Source organism: Emys orbicularis, chromosome 3, assembly GCF_028017835.1.
Source record: "Emys orbicularis isolate rEmyOrb1 chromosome 3, rEmyOrb1.hap1, whole genome shotgun sequence".
In the NCBI taxonomy this organism is placed as follows: domain Eukaryota; kingdom Metazoa; phylum Chordata; order Testudines; family Emydidae; genus Emys; species Emys orbicularis.
The window spans coordinates 85,791,686-85,810,374 of NC_088685.1; the positions used below are offsets into that span (position 1 = coordinate 85,791,686).

The following is an 18,689-nucleotide window of genomic DNA, read 5'->3' on the forward strand; positions in this document are numbered from 1 at the left end:
TTGCTTACAGTTTGAGCAATTCAAAGTCTCAACGGGGGGTGGGGGCAGGAGGCTTCCCAGCTCATTTTCAGAGTCCAGTTGTTTCACCGGGGTAAAGGATCAGAGGGGGGAAGCAGGAGTCAAAAAAGGATTAAAATTTTATATGGGTGATATGAGGAATATCATATCTCTTGGCATAAACTAATCACTAACTGCTTGGAATTAGGAAGAAACTTCTCATACGAATAAGCTATTTTGTAAATGTTCATGAGTACACAATTTCTTTTACCTTTCTCTAAACCCTCTGGTATAGGCAGTGGTATCCGTTGAGTCAACTCCAGTGACCTCTGGAGCCCTGCTCTCATACTACCGGCATAAGGGGGCTCCACTCCCCCTTCAGTTCCTTCTTACTGCCCGTGACAGTTGCTGGAACTTCCCTCATTGTTCAGGCAATTTATCCCAGTGGTTTTCCTTCTCTTTTTTTGTGTATATAGTTAGTTTGTTAGTTAGTAGTAGTTAGTTAGTTTTGGATGCCTCCGCACTTAGTTGGAGAGGCTTGTCTGATCCGTGCGGCCAGGGTATGCCTCATTCACCAGGCTTCAAGCCCTGTGTGTGGCAAGTCAATGCCCTTGAGCGACCCACACTCGAGCTGTCTCGCGTGTTTAGGGGAAGCTCATAGGAATTCTGATGCCAGGTCTGCAGGGACTTCAAACCCCGCACCAAGAAAGACCAGGAGGCGAGGTTGAAGGTCCTCCTCATGGAGACAGCCCTAAGACCAGTATCGGAGCTGCGCTTAGACTGGGCACCAAGCACCTCAGCTTTGATGTAGAGTGCTCCTTCCACCAATTGAGAGTCCCAGCACTGATCCTCCTTCCTGGTGCATAAGAATAAGCACCAGGAGAAGTCATTCCCCAGTGCCGAAAGGAAGCAGGCAAGGGGATCAAGGTAGAGCGAGACCTGTGTCGGGCTACTCTCCCTCCCTGGTACTGCAGCAGGCCCTCTGTCAGCCTTAGTACTCCCGCCAGCTCTGCTAACTCTGGCATGGGAAGTGCCATCCTCCAGCAGACAGCGTACCAGTCAGTTCGTGGTACCATCAACGCCAGAGGCATTTGCAGCTGCGAGAGGCCTGCTCACTCTTCCAGTCCCAGGGTGCCCAGAGATTCAGGACTTGGTACCACCAGTACCAAGGAGTGGCAGAGAGCCATCCTGCAGCTTTCGCGCAGCACCACGACCACCCTTTGGGGAAAACCCCCTATGGTAGCCTTGGCTCAGACTTCTCCGTGATGCCATTTGCCAGCACCGAGCGGGTTGGCACCACCTGAGTCTCCACACCCCAGCTCATCGAAGTCCAGAGTTCTCTCCCCACTGTCAGGACCGCCTGCACTACTCCACATGCCATTCCTAACCTGAGAGAGCCTCAGGCACTATGGTGCCCCTAAACACTTGGTCTCCAGGACTGTGGGGAATGGCACTCATGCAATGGACTTTTTGGAACCTGTGGAGATATCCCCCGGGCCTGGGCATCATTTCAAGGCATTCGTATTCTGTGGCCTTGGAAAGACTGAGCTTAATTGGGAGATGATTAGCATCATGGTCTGAGCCCCAGGTATGTGGAAAATTTTTTATAACCTGTTGATTTTGTAAAATGGTGGAGTTTGGAGGGAGGGTTGTACTTTGGAACCCCTTGATCATAAATGTGGTCGCCTAACCCTACCTAGCACGCTTATGAGGCAAAGCAAATTTCAAGAGAATCCTAGTAAGCATGAGGATTTTAGAGCACCTAGCCCTGGTCTACACTACACAATTAGGTTGACATAAGGCCTCTTATATCAACCTAACTATGTCCGTTTACACACTACAGCCTTGCTCCCGCCAATGTAAGTGCTCTACTACGCCGACATAAGTCCACCTCCAGGAGAGGTGCAAGGCTTATGTTGGTGTAGTTAGGGCGATGCAGTGTCTATGTAGACACTGCGTTACTTGCATCAGCTGTTGGCTGCCATTCTTGTCAATTTCAGGGCTCCATGCTGGAGCCGTGAAATTGACAAAAAAGCCTGGTGTTGGTGGTGGGCTCTGGCTGCCCCCTGTCCCTGCTTCCTGCTCCTTGTTCAGGGAGTCAAGAAGCCCAGGTGGCTGCCCCCGCTCCCGGCAGAGCTCTCAGCTCCCCACACTCCCCCTCTTCAGTTAGTGGAAGTGCTGCTGGTGAGGACATGCACCACTGACAGAAGGAGGGCAGTGTGGACATCAGCCATGGCAGTAATGACTGCGGTGGCTGTAAGTCGACCTAGCATAGGTTGACTTAAGTTTGTAGTGTAGACATGCCCCTGGAAAAGTCATCCTTTAAATAGAAAATTCTGCTAAAACTTAACTAACGTGGAACCGGTGCTCCACTATAACATAATTTCCTGGAAAGTTTCTAATCAAGCAGTCAGCCAGTCCAGCCCACTTTGTAGGGGAAGTAAACTTACAAAAATTTTGCTTTTTATTCTGTCTTCATCTGTTTGACAGGGTGACTTTTATCTACTATCTGGACTGACAGCGGTTTAGACCTCAATCCAGCAAAATACTTAAATAAGTGTTTAACTTTAAACCTTAGAGAAGTCAAATTAACGGGTAAGACCTTTCCAATAGCATTGTTAGCACATTTCTATTCTCTATATGAAGGAAATTTAAGGGGATGAATTGTATCAGTATGTGAGCTATAGTTGGAACAAAATGTGTTAACTTAAATGCATCCTGAAAATAGAAACCATAGACGTACACCACCTTGATTATGATGTCTTCGTTGATAAATAAATAAGAATCTAAAGAAGAAAAACTTTCCCTTTTTTAATGGAAGTTTACTACTTGGGTTCTTAAATATCCATGCAATTTTGGCATGTAGATAGAGTTATGGTAAACGCAACAGAACACAGATTCTGAAATCATGCATTAGTTTCCTTTTTGTCCAAACAAAAACTGATTACATAATGAATAGGACTTTTTACACATCAAAGAATAGCATTATGCAAAAAGACTGGGACTTTTCAGCTTAGAAAAGAGACTACTAAGGGGGGATATGGTAAAGGTCTATAACAGTGGTTCCCAAACTTGTTCCGCCACTTGTACAGGGAAAGCCCCTGGTGGGCCGGGCCGGTTTGTTTACCTGATGCGTCCGCAAGTTCGGCTGATCGCGGCTCCCAGTGACCGCGGTTCGCTGCTCCAGGCCAATGGGAGCTGCTGGAAGCGGCAGGCAATACGTCCCTCGTAGCGGATCACTCAATGACTGCATGTTCGGTTTATTCCCTTTGAAGCACCTGGCATTGGCCACTGTTGGAAGATAGGATGCCAGGCTAGATGGACCATTGGTCTGACCCAGGATAACTTATGTTCAAAATTGCTTTACAAACCAGGGGCTAGGTGGTGCGGTTACAGTAGTATATGGACAACAAGAACAGTCATTATATGCAATGAGCAATAGCTCTTTTCCACTGAGGAATGTTGATCAACTAAGTCGTCCCCCTTGTATTTGAAGAATGCTATTCTATTCAATAAAATTTTTTAGCACATAAACTATTTTGATAAACACAAATCACTCTATCATATTCACTGTACTAAGGATCTGTAAAATGCTGAATTTACAAGTTTTAAAATTAGACGAGTCCAAATTTAGTTTGATAACAATAAAACCTAGATCTGTGTGAAGTGTCTGTTTCTTAGGCTTTCATTTTTATGTCTGCAAATAGAAACACATCAGATTTTGCATTCCATAATAGTGACATCGTGTGGTGTAAATGTGTCATTGTTTTTGTAGTTTTCCTTTTTAAATGTCATGGAAAGTTTTATATTTAAATAGAATTGAGTTATATGAATGGGCAAAATAATAATTAAACTGGAAACTTAAAAAATATATTGACTTATTAATTATAGTGTACAGTGTTCTTTTATGTATTGCATTTGGAGAAGGAAATATTTTGGTTATTGTCCTGTAGCAGATCTTTTTTTGTGTGTGCCTATTTTTTTTTTTTTTAGTGACCAAATTAAAAACGGTGACAGGGCTTCATCAAATCCAAGCAGCACTGGCTGGAATAAATCAGGAAGCAAAGCAGGTACAGTATTTTTAAATCTCTTCTCAATTCATTTTTCTGTTCCTGTTTTTCTTTGCTTACAACACTTACTTGCATTTGCAGATGTGAAGTTCACACAAGCAGAAATCATCCAATTTCTCTGTTTCACTTTTTTCATTTCTTTATGCATCACTGGACAGTGCTTTTTAAAAAAATGTTGAATTTTTTTGTAGATCTAGAAGAATAATATTTGAGATTTAATAGATTGACCTTTAGAGCCATTAAACATGATTTCCCGATGTTTCCTTACTTAGAAGTATTAATTTTTTTATATTTTGCCTTGAGAATTTGGACCACCAATGTAAAGGATATGAATACCTAGGGCAGAATGAAACTATACCAGCTGAGGTTATGGCCCTCAGCTTTTTTTCTGTGCATGTGAATTTTGTTGTAGTTGTGTATCAGATATTCAATAAATAACATTTCTCTTATAATATTTTTAACATGTAAGCTAAAATTGCACAGTCACAAATGCTTGGTAAACCTACAGCAGCTGTTTTGCTGGTTTTTTTTTTTTTTTTTTTTTTTTTTTAAAGCTATTTTTCTTTAAGTATGGGCTTGATCCTGGAAGATGCTGAGTGCCTCCTGTGAGGCGCTCTTCACTCTGTTTGCAGTGACTTCAGTTGAAGTTGTGGGTGCTCATGGTTTTACAGGAAGTGATCAGTAGTTTGTTGCTTATGTTTTACATATACGTAAGTGTCATAAATTTATTTGTACATATTATGGAAGAGGCCATATGAACTAGCAGAACTTTTTATTTTCAATTTTAGTTGATTAAGAACACTGTTAATAAAATAAAATGCTGGGGAGCTTTGTTAGGTCAGACACACATTTGGTCTTCAGCTATCTCCAGAATAAATTATGAGATAACAATATCCACTCAGATGTACACAAATCAGGAGGGAAATGTAAAACAAAAAAAATCTCTTACTGAAATGTAGATATTTTCAAATATGACTTCAGCGATACACTTAAAAGTGTAACATTTGAGAGAGGAAATAGTGTATTTTAAGTTTAGTGCGCTTGACAGAGGGTATTCTGTAAAGAGGCTAAAAAGATTAATCAGGTACTGTGTAGCTTTCTAAAGCTCAGTGTTGCTAAGGCTCTTGTATTTACCTGCTAAAAACAGCAACCAATAAATGTAGACGATTAATGTCATTTTTTTTTTTTGTGACCAGAATGCAAAGCTGTGGTTAAGTCCTATAAACCACTGAGACAGTAAACTTTTTGCTTGAGTATTGGTATCCTGTTGAATCATAATTTACACAGTTAGAAGATTAAGGACCATCACTAAAGTACTGCAACTGAAACTCTTAATTTTCACCAACACTTTTTAAAAAAAATCTTCCAAGACTGAGAAATACAAAGCCTTATTGTTTATATTGTTGCCTTTTTTAATAATCACATTTTGTGCTTCTAATTTATGTTGTTTGAATTAATATTGCATGTTAAAGGCTACTTGTAATTTTTTTTTTTTTTCAAGGGGGTTCAAGAGGTATTGTGGAAACATAGTATGAAAATACCTGGTAGTAATGATATGACTTTTGGTTTTTGGATTCCATATTTTTTTGGTGTATGAGAGAGATTTAAGAAAAAGACTACTTTTTGTGCTCCGATGAAAACTGAATAGCATATTTTAGTTTCTAGTGTGAACTTTTACCCCCACACTGCAAACATGCACACAAATAATCTTATTCATTGGGATTAATCAGGTGTATAAAGTTGCTACATGCATTCTTGCAAGATCGAGGTTTTTACATGAATTCAGGGCTGGGGTGTAAGAATCATAAGGGGGGGAAGTAATTAATCTACGTCTAGAATGTGGCAGGAAGCAGCACTGTGAGCTTTTCTATTACTCATATTTCACCTCTGTTCTCTTACATTGCTCAGAGCAGAGCTTCTCTTCATGGCAAATTCTGTGCAGTGTTTTATTCATTGAGCTACTTGTCATTTGGAACCTAAACAATACTATCAGCTCATTTCATTTGGGAATGAAAAAAGTCTGCAAAAGAAATATTTAAAAAAAAATCCTATCTGTCCAGTATATTTCCCATGAAACAGCAGCCATTTTACATAAGCCCTAGAAATAGATATTATAAATAAATTTTACAATGGGTCCATTGAATAGTCAAAATTAAGCTACAGAATTTGGATTTGTAAAAGTGAAGCCATTTAAAATGGTCAGTTATGAATCTTAATCCTCCTTGTTTCACCCAACCAAATGCTCTCAACACAGATGCACAGATTTAAGACTTGAGACACTGATCCTAGGAAGAAAGCCTCTTAACTCGTACATTATCATTATATTGTATATTCTGTTCTTGTAAAATAATTACTACACTAAGATTTATACATTAGTTTGCACATGCTGTCAGGAAACACAGTTTCTGATCAGGTGAGTCTGTCAAGTAAAATTATACATGCTCTGGTGTTTACAATGTCACCATAGCCACGTTGGTCCTAGAATATTAGAGACACAAAGTAGGTGAGGTAATATTTTTTATTGTACCAACTTCTGTTGGTGAAAGAGACAAGTTTTCAAGCTACAAAGAGCTCTTCTTCAGGTCTGGGAAGGATACTCAGAGTGTCGCAGCTAAATACATGTTGGAACAGATTGTTTAGCATAAGTAGTTAACACATAATTACAGATCCAGAAACCACCCCAAACACACCAAAAAATCTGTTATCCGAAGTCCTGGCTGTACATATCACAGAATATGCTCCAAGAAGAAAGTCTGTGATACACACTTAAAACTGCCTTCAAACCTCTTTGACTCCATACCCATAGTTACAGAGATGATTAGACATGCATCCGCCGAAGTGGGCATTCACCCACGAAAGCTTATGCTCCAATACATCTGTTAGTCTTAAAGGTGCCACAGGACTCTGTTGCTTTTTACAGATCCAGACTAACACGGCTATCCCTCTGATACTTGATACCCATAGTTGTCACCCACTACCCCACACTGGAACATACATGGGGTATTATTAAGCAATTACAACCCACACTTTAGGGTGGCCACATCCTGAAAGGAATCTTTCCTGCACCCCCTCTTCTGACCCTGCCATAACACACATAATACCTGCAGTCCTATCTCCACTGCTACAATAATCAGTACCTTCCCCCCCCCCCCCAACACACTTTTCAAGATCCATGGGTCTTACACATGCCTATCACAAGGCATGGTATACCTCATCCAGTGCGCTAAAATGCCCCAATAAGAGCTTTGTGGGTGAAACCAGACATTCACTATGCTCTCAAATGAACTCTCACAGAAAAATGATATGACAAAAATACCCTATCACCCATGGGTGAATGCTTTTCACAAAATGATCACTCCATATTTGACCTCTCAGTCCTCATCCTCAAAGGAAACCTGCACAATGCTGTCAAAAGATAAGCCTGGAAGCTTAAATTCCTAACTGCTAGACACTAAAAATTAGTGTCTTTATAAAGACACTGGAATTATGGTTTACTACAACAATCTGTAAACCATTAGCCACTCGCCCCCTTTTTTGTCCTATGACTTCAGGGGTATTAACGGGATAAATTGCCTTGAATGGTCCCTTAGACTGTTTAACATAAGTAGTTAACACATATTCTGTTTCACCTTGTATTTAGCTGTGACACTGATTACCTTTTCCAGACCTGAAAAAGAGCTCTGTATAGCTTGAAAGCTTGTCTCTTTCACCAACAGAAGTTGGGCCAATAAAATGTATTACCTCACCCACCTTGTCTGTCTAATACTCTGGTATTCACAGATTACTTTGTTGAATAAAGTGATCCAATGTCTGAACTTTGTTTTCCAGCTATTTTTTTTTTAAAGTAAACCCTGCAAGTAATCTTGAACTAGAAATTTATTGTAATTACTGTTTCTTTGGATTCTGTGATTATAACATTGAGATAAAAAAAGACTGATTTACAACAGAGTTTGAATAATCTTGGAATAAGAGGAACATGCCACAAGATTTACTAAATACAGTCGCCCACATTTCCTGTTACATCCAGTCTCTGCTCTGCAGAGTGCAGGGAGACTGCTCTATGTCCGAGACCAATGCAGGTTCGAATGAGTATTTGGGTGAAGGAGGAAAATTGAAACAAAGACAGATTGCAATTCAAAACAGGTGGTTGTTTATTAATGGGGAATGAATTACAATTTGGGCTGGGGAGGAGTACTTTTACCAACTAACAATACTATCAGAGCAAAATGTTCACACAACTCTAATTCAGATAGGAACATGTGATCAACCAAAAGTATCACCAGAACAGTAATATATGTAACTTGAAACAGTCTATTTACATCCAACAACGAAGAACCGAATGATCTATAATCAACTGTTTACTAAAAACCAGAACAGACATACAAAACTGAGTAAACTATACATGCATTAATTGAATCCCATGAAATACACCAACTGACCACAACAGCAATTAATACAACAATTCGTCCCCTATATACTATACACGAGATCTGGTACCAAGTAAGGGAGGAGAAAAAGAGGAGAGGCCAAGCAAACAAAATATTTACAAAAATTAAAATACACATACCACACTCCAGGCACAGCTGACCAGCAATACAGACACCAGGGGCATGACGGGATGTAATCCGAAACGACACGACACGAGCCGGCTAAATCTGGAGGAGACCCTGGCTGAAAGGGTGATCAGGCCTTTCAGCTAACACGCGGACACTCCTCCTGATTTTGGCGCGGGACATAGTTTTATTCGAAGACCCTTACTCGTGCCAGCATTTGATTGGTCCCCAGCTCCTACACCAACTGGGTTCCGAGCTGGTGCCCTCTACGTCAACAGGTACTGCACCCGGCACACTAAGTTTATGCACACGAAACGCCGGTATTGTAGCACACGGTACCAATGTGACCTACAATTGACCAGGCAGAAGGTTCGTGGAGAGGCACACGGCACTACGACGGTGCACACGACGCCAATGTGTTGCACACGACACCAACGTGACCCATTGACCGACAATTGGCCATCCAGACGCCATGTCTGAGCATAGGGTTGCGACACTCTACACTATCCTTAAGAGGCTGTCCACCAGGAGAGAATAGCCAGAGCACTTATTGGTGTTCCTCTCCACCTTCTCATTCTCTGTGCAAGGGTGATAAGGGAGGAACTCTGTCTATGGACCTGATCCAAAGCCCAGTGAAGTCAATAGGCTCCCACTGACTTCAGCAGGCTTTGGAACAGTCACTGTACCAGCTAAGGACTTCCCCATGCTGGGGGTGTTCTTAGCTCCTGGGATCTGACCAGTCAGACCCTTTTTCATAATGGCTTCAGAGGAGGCCAGAAAATGTGGGACACTATGATGGAGTCTAGACTGCAGGCTTCATGTCTGCAGAGAATTTGGTAGAACTCACTGCACCTTCATGGAGATTATGTTTAGTTTTTGGTTGTCATTATGTACAATCTATTCTTTGTTTAAGTACGGTCCCCACTACCTTCTCAGTGTTGTTCTTCTCTGGCCAAGAGGATTGGAACTCAGTGAGTTATGTCTCTGGTCAATTGACGCTGCTGTAAACCAATTTAGAGTTAATTTTTTCCCAAAATTCCCCTAAGAACCAAGTGCCCCACTTCCACACTGCTCGTAATTCCTTTCAATTTGGGAAGTGAAAAAACTTAATTCAAGATTGTTTCCAGTCACTTGTTTGATAGCACTCCTCTGGGCTGTGGATAGTATTTTAAGGATATTTTATATTAATGGAGGAAAGGAGTCAAAATATTATGTTTGAAAATTCTCAGATATTTGAGGTTCACCATTAGCTAAAATAATATACTACAGATCGTTCACCTTGAAACTAGCCAATAAAAAGGTACAAGAAAATTTTCAGGAGCCTTAGCAACATGATTTTTTTAAATCCTCACAAAATCCTCTTCTCTCCTTTAGCAGCCAGCCTCTCTGAACCTTTTTCTGTTTCCTGTAGAGCAAGCCAACTGCTGCCTTCAAGATGTTGCCATTGGAGCTAGTAATATTTTCAAAAGTGCTTAAAGGATTTAGGAGCACAAATCCCATTGAAAATCAATGATACTTGTGTTTCTAAATCCCTGAGGTACTTTTGAAAATATCCACTTCAGTTTTGAGGTACTCCAGACAGCAACTATGCCACCACCACCACAGACACACTCCACTTAGCTTAAGTCTCAGGGAGAGAAACATTTATATTGTGTGTTCTAATTTGAAGATATATCTTGATATCAAAAACCTAACATTTGTGAGTCTCACCTGTTTTTTGGATATATACTGTTATAATGGAGGTTGGATGAAACCTCAGTGAAACCAGTGGGCATTACAGTTGCCTTTCATTCAGGATAAACGTAAGAAGCAGTTAAGTTCATTTTTGGAGTAAGATAGCTGAGATGACAGGAGACAGCACCCAAAATACAGGCCTCATTGCCAGGCCAGTCAGAAACAGAGCTGTAGGGTGGCAGGGGTGTCTTCCAGCAGTGGCCAGTGCCAGATGATTGCGAGGGAATGAATAGAACAAGGCAATTATCAGGTGAGCCATCCCCCATTGTCCAGTCCCAGCTTCTGCCAGTCAGAGGTTTTGGGACACCCAGAGTATGGGATTGCATCACTGAGCATAGATCCATCAATGGCTATTAGCCACTATCATCCATGAACTTATCTAATTCTTTTTTGAACCCAGTTATACTTCTGGCCTTCACAATATCCCCTGGCAATGAGTTCCACAGGCTGTGTGCTGTATGAAGAAGTACTTCCTTGTGTTTGTTTTAAATCTGCTGCCTATTAATTTCATGGGGTGACCCTAGGATCTTGTGTTATGTGAAGGGGTAAATAACACTTCCCTATTCACTTTTTCCACACTATTCATGATTTTATAGACCTCAATCATATCCCCCACCTTAGTTGTCTCTTCTCCAAGTTGAACAGTCCCAGTCTTTTTCATCCATCTTTCTATGGAAGCTGTTCATATCCCTAATTATTTTTGTTACCTTTCTCTGTACCTTTTCCAATTCTAACATATCTTTTTTTTTCAGAGAGGGTGACCAGAACTGCACATGGTATTCAAGGTGTGGGTGTACCATGGATTTATGTAGTGGTATTACGATATGTCATATTATTTACCCCGTTCCTAACATTAACAACATAAGAATGGCCATACTGGGTCAGACCAAAGGTCCATCCAGCCCAGTATCCTGTCTGCAAATAGTGGCCAATGCCAGGTGCCCCAGAGGGAGTGAACCTAACAAGTAATGATCAAGTGATCTCTCTCGCCATCTATCTCCACCCTCTGACAAACAGAGGCTAGGGACACCATTCCTTACCCATCTTGGCTAATAGCCATTAATGGACTTAACCTCCATGAATTTAGCTAGTTCTCTTTTAAACCCTGTTATAGTCCTAGCCTTCACAACCTTCTGAGGCAAGGAGTTCCACAGGTTGACTGTGCGCTGTGTGAAGAAGAACTTCCTTTTATTTGTTTTAAACCTGCTGCCCATTAACTTCATTTGGTGGCCCCTAGTTCTTATATTATGGGAACAAGTAAATAGCTTTTCCTTATTCACTTTCTCCACACCACTCATGATTTTATATACCTCTATCATATCCCCTCTTAGTCCCCTCTTTTCCAAGCTGAAAAGTCCTAGCCTCTTTAATCTCTCCTCATAGGGGACCCGTTCCAAACCCCTAATCATTTTAGTTGCCCTTCTCTGAACCTTTTCTAATGCCAGTATATCTTTTTTTGAGATGAGGAGACCACATCTGTACGCAGTATTCAAGATGTGGGCATACCATGGATTTATATAAGGGCAATAAGATATTCTCCGTCTTATTCTCTATCCCTTTTTGAATGATTCCTAACATCCTGTTTGCTTTTTTGACTGCCGCTGCACACTGCGTGGACGTCTTCCGAGAACTATCCACGATGACTCCAAGATCTCTTTCCTGATTAGTTGTAGCTAAATTAGCCCCCATCATATTGTATGTATAGTTGGGGTTATTTTTTCCAATGGGCATTACTTTACATTTATCCATGTTAAATTTCATTTGCCATTTTGTTGCCCAATCACTTAGTTTTGTGAGATCTTTTTGAAGTTCTTCACAGTCTGCTTTGGTGTTAACTGTCTTGAGCAGTTTAGTATCATCTGCAAACTTTGCCACCTCACTGTTTACCCCTTTCTCCAGATCATTTATGAATAAGTTGAATAGGATTGGTCCTAGGACTGACCCTTGGGTAACACCACTAGTTACCCCTCTCCATTCTGAAAATTTACCATTTATTCCTACCCTTTGTTCCCTATCTTTTAACCAGTTCTCAATCCATGAAAGAATCTTCCCTCTTATCCCATGACAACTTAATTTACGTAAGAGCCTTTGGTGAGGGACCTTGTCAAAGGCTTTCTGGAAATCTAAGTACACTATGTCCACTGGATCCCCCTTGTCTACATGTTTGTTGACCCCTTCAAAGAACTCTAATAGATTAGTAAAACATGATTTCCCTTTACAGAAACCATGCTGACTTTTGTCCAACAAGTTATGTTCTTCTATGTGTCTGACCATTTTATTCTTTACTATTGTTTCAACTAATTTGCCTGGTATTGATGTTAGACTTACCGGTCTGTAATTGCCGGGATCACCTCTAGAGCCCTTTTTAAATATTGGCGTTACATTAGCTATCTTCCAGTCGTTGGGTACAGAAGCCGATTTAAAGGACAGGTTACAAATCATAGTTAATAGTTCCGCAATTTCACATTTGAGTTCTTTCAGAACTCTTGGGTGAATGCCATCTGGTCCCGGTGACTTGTTACTGTTAAATTTATCAATTCATTCCAAAACTACCTCTATTGACACTTCAATCTGTGACAATTCCTCAGATTTGTCACCTACAAAGGACGGCTCAGGTTTGGGAATCTCTCTAACATCCTCAGCCATGAAGACTGAAGCAAAGAATTCATTTAGTTTCTCCGCAATGACTTTGTCTTTAAGTGCTCCTTTTGTATCTTGATCGTCCAGGGGCCCCACCGGTTGTTTAGCAGGCTTCCTGCTTCTGATGTACTTAAAAAACATTTTGTTATTGCCTTTTGAGTTTTTGGCTAGCTGTTCTTCAAATTCCTTTTTGGCTTTTCTTATTACATTTTTTACACTTAATTTGGCAGTGTTTATGCTCCTTTCTATTTACCTCACTAGGATTTGACTTCCACTTTTTAAAAGATGCCTTTTTATCTCTCACTGCTTCTTTTACATGATTGTTAAGCCATGGTTGTAGTTCTTTTACTGTTTTTTTTAATTTGGCGTATACATTCAAGTTGGGCCTCTATTATAGTGTCTTTGAAAAGTGCCCATGCAGCTTGCAGGGATTTCATTCTAGTCACTGTACCTTTTAATTTCTGTTTAACTAACCTCATTTTTTGTATAGTTCCCCTTTCTGAAATTAAATGCCACAGTGTTGGGCTGTTGAGGTGTTCTTCCCACCACAGGAATGTTAAATGTTATGATATTATGGTCACTATTTCCAAGCGGTCCTGTTATAGTTACCTCTTGGACCAGATCCTGCGCTCCACTCAGGACTAAATCGAGAATTGCCTCTCCCCTTGTGAGTTCCTGTACCAGCTGCTCCAAGAAGCAGTCATTTAAAGTATCGAGAAATTTTGCCTCTGCATTTCGTCCTGAGGTGAGATGTACCCAGTCAATATGGGGATAATTGAAATCCTCCACTATTATTGAATTCTTTATTTTGATAGCCTCTCTAATCTCCCTTAGCATTTCATCGTCACTACACTGTCCTGGTCAGGTGGTGGGTAATAGATCCCTACTATTATATTCTTATTAGAGCATGGAATTACTATCAATAGAGATGCTATGGAACATGTGGATTCATTTAAGATTTTTACTTCATTTGATTCTACATTTTCTTTCACATATAGTGCCACCCCCCTGCACGACATGTTTTGTCATTCTGATATATTTTGTACCCCGGAATGATTGTGTCCCATTGATTATCCCCACTCCACCAGGTTTCTGTGATGCCTATTATATCAATATCCTCCTTTAACACGAGGCACTCTAGTTCACCCATCTTATTAGACTTCTAGCATTTGTGTACAAGCACTTTAAAAACTTGTCACTGTTTATTTGTCTGCCCTTTTCTGATGTGTCAGATTCTTTTTTATGTGAATGTTTCTCATCTGATCTGGCCTAACTGACTAACATTCTGTTAGGTTTTTTTGACTGCTGCTGCATGTTGAGCAGATATTTTCAGAGAACTAGCTATGATGACTCACAACTCAAGAAAGATCTCGAACAGTTAATTTAGATCCCATCATTTTGTATGTACGGTTGGGATTTTGTTTTCTAATGTGCATTACTTTGCACTTATCAAAATTGAATTTTACCTGCCATTTTGTTGCCCGGCCACCCAGTTTTTTACAATTTTACAAGTTACAAAACTCTCTACGCATCACTAAAATCCAACCCACCAGTTTGTCCCAGTTATTCTGTACTTTCCTTATCTTTCTTTTGGATACTAGTAGTCCACATACTAGTCTGTGAAGGTACCTCCCCAGTTTGTACTGGGGCAAAACATTAATGCAGGGGTAGGCAACCTATGGCATGCGTGCCGAAGGCGGCACGTGAGCTGATTTTCAGTGGCACTCTCACTGCCCAGTTCCTGGCCATCGGTCCGGGAGGCTCTGCATTTTAATTTAATTTTAAATGAAGCTTCTTAAACATTTTAAAAACCTTATTTACTTTACATACAACAGTAGTTTAGTTATGTATTATAGACTTGTAGAAAGAGACATTCTAAAAACGTTAAAATGTATTACTGGCACGCAAAACCTTAAATTAGCGTGAATAAACGAAGACTCGGCACACCACTTCTGAAAGGTTGCCGACCCCTGCATTAATGTATTTTGCCTTTGACAAGTTTCTTATTTTCCAAGTCCAAAGCTGACTTCAGCTTTGCAAAATATGGTGGTATACTTGACATGAGTGAACAGAATTGTTGGGAGCGCATAATACATTCAGTTAACATAACTTCCCACCACTTATAAATATATATATTGTATACTCTATTAATACCATACAATTAATACCTGTTAAAGTGGTGTATACAATGCCTAACCTATATGTATTGGCTAACATTTGTAAATAATGATTGCCTCAAAGAATATACATTATTCTCATACATTTTTTCTAAAGACCCATGACACAGCAAATATTGTCTAACTGCTTGGGCCAAAAGTGATAGCACTACCAAACTCTCTCTTGAGCAGTCTGATCAGCTGGCTGTAATTAACACTGTATAGATCATGTGAAGGCATATTATTCCTAGTCCAGGTTATTCTGCTAGATTTTGGATGGAGGGTGTAAAGAGTGGGATTTCTGAGTTGAGGGAAATGGTCCTTCCTTCATTCGTACTTCAACCCTGTAATCAAAGACAACATCTGGCCACTATTATAATAATGCTATAAGAAGTTATTTACCACAATTTTGCAAATTTAGTTAATAGCTTCATCGATCTTAAGGCCAGGGGGAACCATTATGATAATACAGTTTGACTTGTATAACACAGGTCATAGAATTTCACCAGTGCTGCTTTATCAAGGCTTGATCTTGATCCTCGGCTTCTGATTGAACAAGAGCATACCTTTTAGAAAGGCATCCAATCTGATTTCTATTTGAAGGGTTTATTTTTGAGAGAGTTTAAATTTAAAAAATTGGGATTGGAGGACAAACCAGAAGTTAGCAAATTGCAACGTTTTCAATTAACCTGGTGCATAAAATACTTGTAAAAGTTTATTTGTGCTGCAGTTAAAAACTCCACCTAATGTATGATTATGTTTTAAATGTACTTTAAAGGCTCAGAGAATGACTCAAGAGAAAATGAAACTGAAGAGGAAGAAAACTACTGGAATGTAAAGATTGTACCAATTGTGTATGAATTAGAGAATGGTAGGTAATATTTCTTGGATATTTCAGTAATAGTGAATACACATTTTACATTGCAAATTGAGTATGGCGAGGAAGGCTTAATTTTGAATTTCCTCACTCGTGATTCACATACAAGTCAACCCATTTAAAGTTGCTTTTATACAAAATTGTTGCTAATTTCTTTGCTTAATGGAATTTTAAAATTCCATTATCTCAGTCGGAGTATATGAAGACACCCTTGTTATCTTTCACAGGCAGGTTAGAAGTGTGTGTAAAGTTAAAATACCTTATTTTGTGCTGCATTTACACCTGGGCAACCTTGTGTGTAAAATATTGCAAAATCAGAATATTGTTTTACACAAACTTTGCACACGTGTAAATAATTACATGTGTGCAAGGCAATGGAGAAAATGGCCCAAAATGCTTAATCATGTAGGACAGTGGTTCTCAAACTTTTTTTTTTTTTTTTTTTTTTGCGGACCACTTGAAAATTGCTGAGGATCTCAGCGGACCACTTAATGATCTTTCCAAATGTTGTTTGTACCGTTAGCTAACTATTTTAAAGTGCTTTGGATAAAAGCACTATATATAAAAAAAAAACCTAGATAATAATTAACTTTTTTTGTTCTACAAATAAAAGCACACAACTCATATTTTAATATCAGTAGTCTTACCTTTCTAGTGCGATGGATGTGCTCTCTCTCCCCCATTGCAGCAGTCCCCAAGCTAGGGCTGGGAGGGAGGGGGGGTTTCTCCCTCGCCACAGCAGCCACAGAGCTGAGGCTGGGAAGGGGCCGCGACGTTAAAGCTTTAACGTTGGCTGCGTACGGGCCGGTATCGGTTTCTTACCCCTGCCTCTTTCTCTGGCTGCCTCAGCCCTGCATGTCCCAAATTCCCCCCAACCCCTCTTCTCACCCCACTGCCCCCTCCCACCCACCCCGTATTCCACACAAGGCCACCACCTCACCTTACATGTGCATCTTCTTCAGGGTCCAGGCACCTAATTAGTGGAGCCACGCCTATGCCTCCACTAATTAGATGGGTGGCCCTTCATTCTCTCATGTGCGGCAGCCCAGGTGTGCACCTTAGAGGGAACTATCCGCGGACCACAGTTTGAGAACCTCTGATTTAGGAGTAAACGATATACTCTGCCTGTATCAGGAGCAGCAGAAGGTCCCTAAAAGTGGGTGGGGGAGGCATGACTCCTGGCCCCACCTGTTCCAGTGCCCTTGGCCTGTATGTCACTTTCATTAGCTGATTTAAGGAAGAGCACTAGGCAGAAAGCTTGAAACTACCACCTATTCCATCTCTTAGTTTAAATTAAGGTAGCCTAATGGAAGCCAGCTAGTTAGAGGGTTTGGAGAGTGGGATGGTGTTGAAGAAGAAGCTTCTCCTTTTTCAGAGCATAGAGATGGAGTGGATCTTACACTTGCATATATTAGAACAAGAACATATTTTTAATTTTTTTAATAGTCTATTTTCTCCTTTTTAAAAATCTGTCTTTGCTCCTTTCCCACCAATTGATAGATGAATACAGTACTATGAAGCACTCAGAGTAACAATTTTCTGTTTCTTTAATGTTCTTGTTGACTAAAGCTAGAATGGCAGTCATCCCCTCTTTTAGCTCCATGCTATACTTCCTTTATTTGGGCCTTCACTGCACACTTACAGTATTTATTTCTAAGTCAGTTGAGGAATTCCATAATTTAAATGAGTGGATCTATTAGTAATGCAACATTTGTTTAGAGTTTGTTTGTGTACAACCATATAGAGTAGAACCTCAGAGTTACGAACACCAGAGTTACAAACTGACCAGTCAACCACACACCTCATTCGGAACCGGAAGTATGCATTCAGGCAGCAGCAGAAAATGACACACACACACACACACAAAAAAGGCAAATACAGTGTAGTACAGTGTTAAACATAAGCTACTAAAAAATAAAGGGAAAGCAGCATTTTTCTTCTGCATAGTAAAGTTTCAAAGCTGTATTAAGTCAATGTTCATTTTGTAAACTTTTGAAAGAACAACCATAACATTTTGTTCAGAGTTACGAACAACTTCCATTTCTAAGAAGTAGACTAGTCATTGCGCTTCATTGGATGCAGTGATTGCAATTTTGACTGATCCTTCTAGAGAGTGCACAGCAGACCCGCCAATGCGGGGGGCAAAGGGGGCAATTTCCCAGGGGACCAGGCAATTTAAAAGGCCCCGGGGCCTCCTGGCCACCGCCGCCAGCAGCACAGCGGAGCTAAAGCAGGCTTCCTGCCCGCCCTCACGCCGCGCTTCTCCCAGAAGCGGCTGGAACGGCCCTACGGCCCCAGGGGGGGGAGAGGGGACTCCGCAGCTCCTGCTGACCGGGAACTGAGGCCAATGGGAGCTACGGGGGCGGTGCCTGTGGGCGGCGGTGCACGGTGACTCCCTGAACCCCCCCGTGTAAGAGCCACTTCCAGAGAGGTGTGCCGGCTCTAGGCTGCTAGATCTACTCAATGGAGAGGGTAACTGGGACAAATTAGTGGGTGGGTGGCAGGAGGAGAGAGGAAATGAGGAGTGTGAGTAGGCAAGTATGGGGGTGGGAAGAAGAGAAATTATGGGAGAGGTGTGCATAGTGGAATGTGGGGAGTAGGACCTGGGGGAAACTGACTAGTACCCTCTGGTCATTTTATGCTGCTTCCGATTTGGGTAAAT

General features: G+C 40.8%; 1 protein-coding gene across 1 annotated transcript in view; it reads left to right on the forward strand.

Annotated features, from left to right (window-relative positions):
• ARMC2 (armadillo repeat containing 2) overlaps positions 1–18,689 on the forward strand; it is a 105,370-nt gene that overhangs the window by 27,706 nt on the left and 58,975 nt on the right. Inside the window, exons 5-6 of the mRNA XM_065400631.1 lie at positions 3,991–4,067; positions 15,929–16,021. Of these exons, the coding sequence (XP_065256703.1) occupies positions 3,991–4,067; positions 15,929–16,021 (170 nt within the window). The remainder of the gene's footprint in view (positions 1–3,990; positions 4,068–15,928; positions 16,022–18,689) is intronic.